We start from the raw sequence: 12,956 nt of genomic DNA on the forward strand, positions 1-12,956 counted from the left end.
GAGGACAAGTGTCAACGCTCCCCGAACCTCCCGGGCGTAACACAGACAGCCCTAAACTGTCTCTGTCTGTGAGATTAGGGAAATGCCGTTGTTTGTTCTGAAAGCCTTTGCCCTTGAATGCAAGTACACTCTGCTCCCCTTTTGCTCCACAAAGTTAACAGGGACATGCCTGCGGGATGACTTCCCCCAGTATTTACATATTTATGCTTCTGTCCTGTATTAGTCAGTGTTTCTGTCTGGAGCCCATAACCTTTGGTCAGGTCTGGGATCTGCCTGGACTTTCTACAGTTGTGTTGGAAGACAGATCCCTCCTGGCAGTCCAAAATACTTTGGGGAGGGGTAGGGATGTTTTTGTCCTTAACAGGATAAAAGTTTTTTATCCTTAATAGGATAAAGTCTTCCCACCTCATAGGTGCCTAGCTTGTGCGTGCAAAAGCACCTCCTGACTTCACGGGGCGAGCGCCGCAGAGGAGGGTTTCAGGGGCTGCAGCACACCAGGTGGCAGACTGCTGGTCTGTGTTGGGCCAGGGGATGTGTGCTGGCAGAGAGGCACAGAAACACGGAGGGAAAAAACTCTCCTTGGGATGACAAAGTCACCTGTGACCATCCCTAAGGGAGGAAGACACTGATATTGCAGGGGCTTTAGCTGCACTGAAGTTCGCTGTCGTCCAACATTGCCTCAGCCTCATTCCCTCAGATCTCCCTTGCACACAGGTAAAAACTTGTGGGTTTATTCACAAATTTACAATGTCTCACGAGATATTGTAAATTCAGCTGGCTCACACCTAAGGATGGTGCATGATAGACACCTTTCAGTGGCAACACCATCCTGAAGTGTGCCCATCCCAACGCTCCTGCCCACCACCAGTCCCAGCACCCTGCTCTGCCCTTCTCCCAGCACAGGAGCTCCTGGTGTGACCTGGACGAGGGGCTCATCTGGTTTGAAGAAACTCTTCAAAATGAGTGATTCCTACTGCGGCTGAGCTGGCACAGCCTCCTGGGTGAGGGAGAGCGTAGCGCAGGGCAGGAGCAAACAAGGGGAGCGGGAGACAGGACTTCATGAGCTGGCACTGCCACTTAGAGAAATGCCTGGCCCACCTTCACCTTGGGGTACATTTCCAAGTTCACCTGTATGGTTTAGGAACATAAACCCCATTGCTGTCAACAGAGATTTTTTTTCTTGAGGCCCATGCTCCTGCTTCACTAAGATGTAGCTGAAATATCTCATATAAAAACAAAATTCACAACAATGAAAAGTTATTTTGTCTTTTATAAGAGCAGGGACTCTGTAGAAGCCTTTCACAGCCTCTAAAGCTTCAGAAAGGCCACTGAAAACATTCTAGGATTTAGATTCACAACAGAAGACAAGCCTCATCCAAACACTTGCACTGACTCTGACTGGCATTGGACTGGACCCACATGTGAAATGTAAGCAAAATATGCTCAGAGTCCTTCACAATATAGTGGATTATAGCAAGAGTGGGTTTTATTTATAAAAAATGGGATTATAACAAAGGGACATTGAGATGCCCAAGGCCTTCCTCACCCCCCCCCCCCCCCCCAAACATTCAGGGGAAAAGGCAAAGAGACTGTTCTCACATGCATGGACACATCTCCTCCTCAGCAAACTTGTCCACAGATTTGTTTCCCCAGCATAAAACTAAAACAAGCAGACAAATATTTTTCTTCCACTGTTTGCTTTCTATTTATTTTCTGTTGCTACCTTTGTGCCTGCAGCAACACCAATGTTCCCCGAGCCCCAGAACCCACTGATTTTGCATCTGCTGCCTAGCCTTTCAAACCTCAGAGGACTACACTAGAGCAGCTCTCCCTTTGCAGCTGGCAGTCATGGGATTGCTTCAGAGTTGGGGTGAACAGGCAGAATGCTGGGAACATAAATAGGGGCTCCCAGCTGGGACAGGGATTGGAACTGGAATGGGACATACCATCTCAGTTGTGCTTTCAGCAGATGTTTAAGGAACTGGAGCTTTAAGTTACCTCTTTATGAGTTGTTATTATTCTTCCAAATTTCTCTATTGTTATCTCTATTTCTCTGTTGTCTTCTTGACTGTTCATGGAAAGCAAAATACTGAAAGGTCACTGGCAGATTCAAATTCATTTTTGAAGGTGAGCAAATAGCCGCAGGGATTTATTCACCCAATTTCAAGCAGAAAAAATATATAAGCAACTTACTGGCGACCCCCCAAACCTAACTGCACATATCTAACCAAGGCAACCTCACAGTCCTGTCATTCAAAACTTTACTATTGTTTCCTCATCGCTGGTAACATCGCTTTCTGTGTTGAAAAATGGCAACCTCTTCTGTGCAAAGATCAAGGACTATAAATTTTCACATTCTGGGCACTATAAGAACCATAACTAACCATTTATTGAATGAATCTCACTTCACTAGGCATGACTTTCCCAAACCTGTATAATGTGTGAAATCATTTATTGCTTGGAGACCTGTTAAACAGGCAGCCACAAAAGTCCATTGCATCTCATTGTTTGAAGCCTAAACCTCAACATCATTTATTTCTAAGCTATTTTTTGGGTACATGCAGAAATCAAACCCTTGTAAAACCTTTTTAATTTCCTGCTCTCGTTCTTTGGGCCCACAGACTGGACCTGCAAGATATTTCACTTCTTTTTTTTTTCCACATTACTGGTAAACTCCTTCAGTTTCAGCTGTGATGCCCATAAACAAAATTCACGTCAGACAAGGCAAAGGTTCCAAGACAGACAGTTATTAGCTCAAAGCCAGAGTGTTTCATTTTAGACTTCATCCCCATTTAAACCATGAAAACCTCAGTAAGTATTGAATTTAAATCCACTGTCACTTTCTCCAGGCCTTTGTCAAAGGACTCATTATTAGTTTCTATTTTACAGTACCTCCTAGATCCCCATGCTGAGAGGGGCCACACTGTATCAGGTAGAGCTGCGTGCACACACAGAGCAACAAGCAGTCTCTGTCCTGGAGTGTTTCGGTTCCCAGACCAGAAGAAAGATAAGAAAGAGGAGTTACATTTCCAGCATGTGTCACACAGCAGGTCGGAGGGTTCAGAAGGAGAGCTCAAGATTCATGAGTCTTAATCCAGGGCCTTATCTACCACATCAGATTTTGTCATATTCTTTTTAAACAAAACAAAGTATATGTATATAATAAAGGGTACATACGGGTATACTAAAGTATATGAAAGGTTTTGTCAGTATATGAAAGGTTTTGTAAGAAAGGTTCTGTCCCTTTTTACAAGAGCAACCACAAAACCTCATAAGCCTCTTGGATCCATCTGTACCCTCTCCTTTCTCAAAGTGCGTGCTAATGGCCCCTAATCCCATGGCTTGCTCTCACAACAGAAACAACAGTTCACTGGAGAACAGTTTTTGCAGGAAAGCGCAATGTTTGGATATGTGTTTACTGAAAGGGATCTTTATCATTTGTGGTTCCTGTTGGTCCTGGTGTCCTATTTGTGTGTGCCAAAAGGGAGAGCAGCAGCACTTTGCCTGTAAGCAGGACTCTCTTATCCTCTACTCTGAGGCCTGTAAGACTAGGCAGCTATCAGGAGAAAGGTAATTGCACGGGCAAGCCTGAGCTACTAGCTTCCAGTCAGGCTTGCAATGTGTATAAAACCCTGGTTGCCTGATGAAATCCTCAGTTACCATGAGCCTCAGCATCGGCAACATGACTGTTTTCCAAGCCAAGCTGCCTTAAGCCTGTCAAAGTAGGTTTAATTGTTGCTGCTTTTCTCTGAACAGTGCCCAGAAGCATTATATGACATTGGCAAGGCCAGCTGTCCCAGAGAAACGCTCCAGGGAATGGTTGCTTTCTGTCCCAGCCCTCCTGGCTGAGGATCTCTCCTGCAGCAAGTCATCCCTGCAGTACTGTGCCCGTGGTCCACAGATCAAGGCTCAGGGTGCTTTGCCAAGCCAGGACAATACTACAAAGGAGTAACTGGGAATTCCAAAGCAGAGCAGTAGTTGGCAGCCGCACGGCACAGCTCTCATTTTCTCTGTACCATTTCTGTGATTTTCCACTCAAATCATTGTGCCATTTGAAGGAACGCAGACCTGTGTCATTCTGAGTTACAGTCAGACTTGTGGGTGCCACTAATTCCGCTAAACGAATGGTAAAATAGAAACAGAACGATGTAATTAAGCATGCTGTAGAAAAAGAGTCAGAAGGAACGCACCAACGGTATTTTCAAAAGCCATGTGTCCCAATATTCGTGGTGTCACTCACATATCTACTGAAGTACTGCAGAAACCCTGGACTAGCTACACAATTCTCACCAGGAGTTTATGTGAAATTAAGTCATCCCAAATGCTCATTCAAACTAAGGGTTACTGACAAGGGAAGGGATGAAATAAAATGTTCCTGTTGTTCTAGACAACAAAAAAGACTGCTAAGGAAGTAATTTTATAACCTGAGAAGGGTCTGCAGCTTTAAGAAATTCTCCCCTAAAGGTTGTAAAGCTTTTACTATGCAAAGTATTTTTGCTATTATATACACTGGCGGCCACTAAGTGCAGCTATTATTTCTGGCGGTCATTCAGAGAAGGTCGGCGCTGATAAAATGTTTAACAGAGTTTGTTTGGGTAGATCCATCTGTGTTTTTAACCACCCATACAGTCTTTTCTGTCCTTTTAAAAGATGCTGGATGTTCCTGAGTCTAATAAATTATGGTCTTTATTTTTATTTGCCATCTTTTATTATTTATCATGCCACAGCAAAGAACATCTTCTTTACAATGTCCATGCTTTTCTATATGGATTACACAAACATCTAAAAAAGTGATGATTCTTTGCTGTGGGGCAGGGGTGCAGCCTACACAGAGCTCCCATTTCCTTGGTAAAGGCCATATGGAGTTGTGACCTGTCGCTTTCACTCCTTATACCTTGGGGTCAGTTCATGCCTCAGAGGAGCCAAGGAGGGGAGAAGGGGAGATTGCCATCAGAGGGCAGGGAAGTAAGAGGTATGTTGAAAGGATGTAGCAAGGAGCCCAAGATGGAGCTTTGGAAAGGAAATGTTTTCAGGTTCACGTGAGCACCAGGAAAAACATTATGACTAGTTGGGATGGACCACAATAGCATTCTTAACACTCCCACTGGATGGGTTTGGTAGTGCAGGATTTGAAACAGCCCCATTAAAAACTCTCTGTACTGCATGGAGCAAACCAGATGAACTCTCAGCACCCAACTTCCCTGTCTGGCTGCACTGCATGGCCGGGAGGTGAAGCACCTCAGTGATGATCTCTGCTACTGTTTATGAGTTCTGTGTTCCAAAACCTGAAATGAAATATTGCTAGGACTCTATTGCTTCAAAACGCTGTGCAAACATTTGCTGACTATGAAGCAGGTGAGTATTTGTATCGCCATTTTACAGATGGGAAAGTAAGACAGAACAAGTGGCTTGTAGTTAGTGACCACTAGCGAATGTGTGCCCCACCTGATGCAAATAACTTCCATTGATGTAAAAATTATTTAGATCCTACAGTGAGAGGATCCTCACATCTGACATCCATTCTGGACATTTCATAAAGCTTTTTGTATCCAGATATAGTACTGTCCTGAACGTGTGGTTCAGGTCCCTTTGCCACTTACCTGAGCTTATCTGCTACAAAAATCACACGACGCTCCAAGAGGAGAGAAGCAAAGATCCTGATGATCTGACGAACACTGAGGCACTTGAAAAGGCATTCAAAGTCCACGTGTTCCAGGCGCGAGTCCATGGGCCGCCGCAGCTCAATGACCTGAACACATCCAACAAACATCAGTCAGCATCACTGGTCAGGACTGATGGCGCCAGGGGCACCTGGCACCCCAGCCCAGGCCCTCCAGCTCTGCTCCATGCTTTCCTGTTGAGGGGACACAGAGAACGACCCCCATCCTCTTTTGCAAACTGAGGCTGGAGGCACAGCACTGCAGCGAAATGGCGTATTACACAATTCACTATCAAGTCATTCTTCTTCCCAGAATACAGTTATGCGCATTAAATCTGCTGTCATTTCCGAGGGAAGCATAATTCTGCCTTCTAAATGCCCTGTCAGAAATTTAAAGCTTGGCTGAGGCAACAGTATGAAGCAAGTAACAAACTGGAAACACTGGAGCCGGAAGCTTACGGGGTTAAAACGGCCATAAACACAAGGTAAATTTTGTTATAAACTTGGCTAGCAATTCAAATTCACATCTAGATAGGAGCCAGGGACTGAACTTCAAGGCCGGGCAAAATTTAAACCCAATTTACTTCATTTTCACTCTTCTATGATGCATAATTCACTAGATAATGTTTAAAACCTTTTTTGTCATAAAGATATGTACATATATATACTTAACTGGGGAGTCAGGACAAGGTCTTAGACGGTGACTTGTGACATCCCTTTAAAGTCTAATTTTCATACTTCATCCATGACCTCAGGCCCTCTCCTTCTTTTTCTCAAATGCCTTTTGCTTGATTCCTTTATTACATCTTCCTTCTACTCTGCAACTGACATGTTCAGATGTGGAACTTGAAGGCAGAGGACAGAAAAAAGAAGAGGGAAAAATAACATGAAGAAGAGAGTAACAGAGGGAGAAAAATATGAAGTGTAAGACAGCAAATGATGAACTACTGAGGAATTTGAGGAAACAGAAGGGAAAGGGGAAAAGTTGGCCAACTTGAAGCTGTGTTGAAATTTCTGAAGATATATTAACAGGAACACATCTATATCTTCTTCTTTCCATATGTCCAAAAATCACCCATCACTTTATTGCTTTAGACCACTTTTATGTTTTCATGCACATGACACCACATTCCACGAGCATACTGTATTGGGTTTAAACTGGAGTAGCCCTTACAAAATTCCTCACAAACACAGTTTAAGGATATGATCAAGATCACAGGATACTGGAAACAAAACCAGTTCATACCAGTTTAGCTGTAATATTGTTTGTGATCAGTAACACAGGACTGTAAAAAGAATGTCACTGTTAGAACAGTATTTGTGTACAGATTTGCTTTTTTTTTTAAGCCTGAAATACAGAAACATTATGGTGCCAGAGCATTAGATACCCATCACTCAGCTGTTGCCCCAAAGAGCAGTAAGAATCAAATAGTGGAGCGATGGTGTACCATGAATACCTCCTCGGGAAATGCTGCCTGCCTTCCTCTTTCTCATATTCAGTAAAGGTGTCCACTTCCATTCCTTAGCATTGGGATTGCAAGCTCAGATCATGTTTATGTGCCAAATCACGAGGAGCTGGTTTTACTGCAAAACTTCCAACTAAAATCTTGCTGCGGGGTAGGATGCAATGCAAGTTACAGCAGCTTTTACAAATGCCATGGATGTTTTCTGTTGCCTGGCAAAGCCTTCTGCTTCAGTCTACTCATCACAAAGAAATATACTGTCTACTTCCCAATTAATCATCATCTTTGTTTAGGCCAGAGGAGCCACAATGGAAGGACAAGATTCTGTTCCTAATTAAGCCAGTGCATTCCATTTAAATAACAAGTTTGTACTAGCATAACAGAGAGCAAAGCTCAGCCAGAAGAGAGTTGTTTGTTTGTTTGGAATTGCCTCAATGTTTTTCTCTGGGAGAGTTCAGAAGCTTGAGCAGAGGATAGAGAAGTTGCAGATCCATGGTTCCCAGATATATTCGCATCAAAAAAGCATTAACAGATCTTACCACTGTTACACCAGTTTTCCTTTGCTTCTCCAGAAGAAAACACTTGTGATTTAAACATGCCTTGCAAGTCACTTATACAAGGAACTCTTTACATTTCATACCAAGTGACATTACAGGCCCACTCCACTGAAGTCAGTGGCATTACACTTGGAGAAAATATGATTTAATGTAAAAATAGTATTAGCACTGTAAAACTAACCCTAATGAGAGTAAAATAACCCTAGAGGGGAATTTTTTTCCTGCTTTCACTAACTGGGCCAAATTCTATTCCTATCTGCAGTAATGTATTTCCTCTATATGCTTGCCCATTTGAGTGGAGCTACTGTAAACCTACATAATGACATACAGAGAGCAGAATTTGACACAGCGAGTGGCTAGCAAGCCTCAAGTTACAAAAAACTTTTTAAGCAAGGCACCAATATTGCCATTTTCTAGGAAGGTGTATGTTGTATAATGCTAGGCTTCCAGCTACTTGAGTCAGTAATAAAAGGAAATGAAATCTATTATATGTGTGTGCACATATGCACAAAAACTTTTATATGACATGCTTTTCCAAACATAGACTATTTCTTTGAGGGCCAGTTAAAGGGTATTTATTGCCAAAAAGAGCCATTTAAATACTGCTGGTCACTCCTCCTACCAAGGCCAGGACCAGCAGGAATGAAGTTTGCAATAACAACCAGCTGCTGAACTGTTCAAGTACAGTCAGCATGGGAAACTTAACACTTGCTTGTTATCACTGTGATAAGGCTCAGCAACACTGTAGTCTGTTAACTACACTAGGCCAGGCATACTAGGACATTTGTGTTGTTTGTGGGGTTTTTTTAAACACAACTTATTAATAAACATAAAATAACAAATACATAAAAATAAATTGGTTTATAATCATCAATGGGAACTAGCATTAGCATATCAACACTGGTGCAGCTCCTGCACTGCTCATTTTGAGGGTGTGCCACCTCACATGCCTTGCAGTATCCATATGTCTCGTCTTGTTTTTCTTTTGCTGTTTGATATTGGAGTGGTGAGGGGGGATGCTTTGCCTTTTAATGTTTGCAGTTGCTTTTTACCTCGTTTCCAGCTCCAGGCAGAAAGGTTTTGACTTTGATTGTCTTTCCAGGTGCAGGAAAAGGAGATTCCATCAGACTCCTCATAAATGGATAAACCAAGGCAGCAGATATTCCCCTTCTCCTTTCAACCTCATCCAGGATCTGATCCATTAGTAAGACATAAGAGAGAAAGAGACAGAACATGTCAGCACCACATACAATTTTGAAGCATCTTTGGACCCACATATGCCTAAACACATGGTGGCAGATCTAAGTTTAATTCTCCTCTGCCATGCATTTCTTCACTACTGTTAAACCCATGGGATTCGATCATACTCCAAAAGTAAGTTTTCCAGTTACAAAATGGAGCTTGTTTGTGCATGCAGTTAACACAGAGACAACTAAGAAATAACAAATCTGGAAAGGAGAAAGAAGAGTCAGCATGGCAAAAGTGATCTATATTGTTGGGGTTTTGCCTGAACAACAGGGTGAGCTGAAGGAGAGAAGGATCAAGATAAATCCCACGATCACAGGCCAGGTCAGCATCACATCTCAGTGGTACATCTTGAAGTTTGTATTAAGGAGAAACACTTTCTTTTACCCTGGGCATCTCTTCCATTTCAACTGAGAGGGCAGGAAAAAGCCAGACCAGCAAGAAAAGCAACCCTGCCACACTATGATACCAGCAGAGGTCCACCAGGAAAGAGCTCCTGGAGGAGTCCTGGCCGTGGCAGCAGCAGTCACATCACAGTCTGTGCTGAGCTGGAGCCAGCCGCGAGCAGCCTCGTGAAGCATGCCCAGCTGTTTACACTGGGTGCCTGCATTAAGGTCATTTTCTGTTTGACATGACGCAGAGCAGGCAATCTAGTTTTGAAATAAACAGATGGAACTTCTTACAGATAGAGAGGACTATTATTTTCTTCTCTCTTTGGTCACATGGGCCAACATAAATTAGATCACAGCTAAGTTTTCCCACATTAGACAGACCATATAGATGATAAACCTAAAGAAGATGAGAAAGCAACCTTCAAAGCAATTAGTGGTTTGACCTGAAATGGTGATCTTTTAACCACCACTCAAGAGCAAAAAGCCATACAAGAGTTAATGGGTCTGAGCCAGGCATTTTCCCTTGTTTCTCTTGGAAATGCTTTTCACTGAAACAGAACATTAAAAGATACTTAAGCACAAGCTGGTGACTTACAATGATAGCTGTAAGCTATTTAGTGACACCAAATGCCAACAGAGGCATTCACTGGTGCATAGTTCCCCCTTCCTCCTTGCAACATAGCAAAGACCTAACTAAAGCAAAGCTGACACTATATACATAGCTTGCATTCCAGTCCATGGAAGTGGCAGATAACCATAAATGAAGACACTAATTTCATTCTTGATGTAATTTGCAGCACAACAACTATCCTCACCAAACAAAACCAGCTGCCCAAATGGGAAGTAGTAATGAACCAAGGCTATGCCCCGGGTCCCTTAGTGCTCCTGCACACTGCCAGCACACAGTTGTAACGTGCCCAACACATATCTCCTTTTCTGCAGTCACTATTCAATGCTTTATGTTGCTGGAGTTGGGGGCCATGTGTGTGGCATATCCCTGTCCCAACAACCTTCACAACACAAATTAAAAGGAGCATTTAAACCGAATAAAAGTTGAACAGAGATCTCGGGAGATAAAATAGTCAAAAACATCTGTTGAAACCATGACCAAATGAACTGGCTGGCAGTAAAGACATCTGTGGTTCTCAAGTCTGCCTCAGCAGTAGGTATTAGAACTGTGAGCATAAAAGGCTTTGAATAAGATGAAAATAATGCAGGCTATCAGAAACAGGATGATAAACATTTTAAAACAGAGGACTCCTTTTACTTTTCTGATAAACAATATCCAAGGTTTAATATCTTGTGGTCCTTCATCACTCACATTTTTCTGTAAAGGCAACTGTTCCTTGTTTTGACTATTTTGGCAAAGTGCACCATCATGATCATTTTCCTTTCTTTCACTGGATTTATCGATTAGGACAACCCAGGTTCCTCTTACTAGGCTGGAAAAAGAGACCGTCTCACTTTTCAAGAACTTTTGTCTCCATCCACACCACATCTGTCTTCAAAACCAACAGGGATGCTAAGGTTCAAACTCTTCCTCCTTCATTTAACAGCTGTTTCGTCCAAACCCTTTCCAAATGCAGTGCTTGGAGTGTGTGCTAAAGAGCTGTGCTAAATCCAGCCCAGGGCTGGAGTCAACCCCGCATGCTGCCAAACACCCTGTGTGCTGCCAAACACCCTGCTCCCACCCTGGCGCCGGTACCCTCAGGAGGTGACCAGCCCTCTGTAGGACAGTACTGCTGTGGCCAGACTCCAGTGCGGATGGGTTCCTTTTGCAGCCCAGCCCCTCCATGAGCCCAATAGTTGAAAAAGAGCACAGGTGTGTTACAGCCCCATTCAGGGCCCAATATGCAATTGAGTGGGAGCCTGCCTTCCTGCACAGACCAAGAATTTGAGGCCCATGTGGCCATGACCTGCCTGCCACAATGCCTGGGAACAGCCCGTGCTGAAGCCAGGGAAATTACATTCACCCATCAGCCTTGGGTTCACTTTGGCTAGATGATCAGACACTTTTTTTTCAAGTTACAGATTGAACTGAGAAAAAAGATTATTTGCAGTTTTGCTGCAATGACCTTCCTTGCCTGACTTTATAGCTCAGCTGCAGTGATACTTGGTTGTAAGGAGGATACTTACTTTTTTTTTTTTTAATGTTTTGCCTTTTTTTCCCCTCTCCCAAGGTTTCCTTTGAAAATCAGATAAAAACATAAAAGCAAACAAAGACCCTCAGGACATCTCTCCATACCACAAGTTTGGTGAGCTGTGTTATCCTCCCAGAACAATGCATTCCATTTCTCTCACAGATATCTGTATTTAGATACATATTATGTCTAAGAGAGACTGTTATAAACCCTTGATTTCAGACCTTTATGAAAGACGTCAGAAGCAGAATTGCAATTAACTATTGCAACCCAATTGTATTTCTTCACACAAGATTTGTGTTAAACAAAGTTTTATCTAGAAAAGCTTGAAACCTGCTTTGAAGATAACATTCTGTATGATTATTAGATCATATGAACAATACAAATGCTATGATTTTTATTAACTTCAATGATTTACATGTTCTTTTCAACTTTATTCCTATACAAATGAACAAGAAAAATCTGCAAGTTCTGTGAGATTTCCCATATCTGAAGTGAAAATCTCTGGCAAATTAAAACAACATTTCTATGAACACTGTATCAAAATTGGAAAAGGGGAAGGCAGCCATTTGACATTAGACATATCATTGTTCTCCACAGATCACCAGCAAATCCTACATGATACTCTGAGGTGATCACTGGATTTTTCAGGGCACAATTTCAGAGGACTAGGAGGCCCTAAACTGGCAGCTAGAGAGATATTTCAGATGTTAATCAATCAGAAATGTTATTAATAGTTAATTTTAATAATCCTTTGTCTTACAAAAGAAGAATGCTTGTGGCTCTGGAGCTGACTGGCAGTTAACTGTTTCTATGGCTATTCAATCCCTCAGTTTAGCTGCAATGCCCTGCTTATTGTCTTGAAACTCTTGTGTCAAGAATTGTATTACCTAGATAAACCACATCAGCATACAATGCAGCTTTGGATTCATTAATGTGGAGGCCAGTTAAAAGATTATCCATGCTTTCCCACCCTACTAGGATAAAAAAAACATGTCAGTAGAATTAAGCATATAGAATTCACTTATCAAATAATCTTTTTTCTTAACCTCATCATTCCACAGGTTATTGGAGTAAAAGTGGTACTGGCCCATCATTCAAACTGTGGATGCCAAGAATTACAGCTCAGCACAGAATGGCTTTAGAAAACAATGGAAAAAACTTCAGTCAGCCAGATCATACAGACACCCAGATGTTTTTTGAATCAAGTTCTGCCTCAGTCACAGAAGTAATAAGACATTCTTTGATGAACCCAGTAATAGGGATGGAATATCCAAAACAGCAACTGTAAAATACAGTTGTCTCCCATCAAAGGAAGAAATTCTTCTCATCTGGTTCATCACTGCGGATGTGTCTCAGTAAACAATCAAATTAAAAAGCAATATTGAAAAAAAAAATCTTCTTACCTTGGAAAATAAGTCAAAGCACCCCAGCCGGCTGATGACACAATAAACTTCAGGTAGGCGTGGGCCTTTTCCACTTGGCTGATAACAGTAAAA

The 12,956-nt window shown here is 42.4% G+C and overlaps 1 protein-coding gene across 5 annotated transcripts in view; it reads right to left on the reverse strand.

Annotated features, from left to right (window-relative positions):
• The window catches only part of DENND2B (DENN domain containing 2B), a 182,294-nt gene that overhangs the window by 18,862 nt on the left and 150,476 nt on the right, over positions 1–12,956 (reverse strand). For all 5 annotated transcript variants that reach the window (XM_052810928.1, XM_052810927.1, XM_052810931.1 and 2 more), the window contains 3 exons: positions 12,864–12,941; positions 8,732–8,872; positions 5,601–5,749 (listed from right to left, as the gene is read on the reverse strand). In XM_052810928.1, the coding sequence (XP_052666888.1) occupies positions 5,601–5,749; positions 8,732–8,872; positions 12,864–12,941 (368 nt within the window). The remainder of the gene's footprint in view (positions 1–5,600; positions 5,750–8,731; positions 8,873–12,863; positions 12,942–12,956) is intronic.

The sequence above is a fragment of the Harpia harpyja genome, chromosome 16 (genome assembly GCF_026419915.1).
Source record: "Harpia harpyja isolate bHarHar1 chromosome 16, bHarHar1 primary haplotype, whole genome shotgun sequence".
Classification (NCBI taxonomy): domain Eukaryota; kingdom Metazoa; phylum Chordata; class Aves; order Accipitriformes; family Accipitridae; genus Harpia; species Harpia harpyja.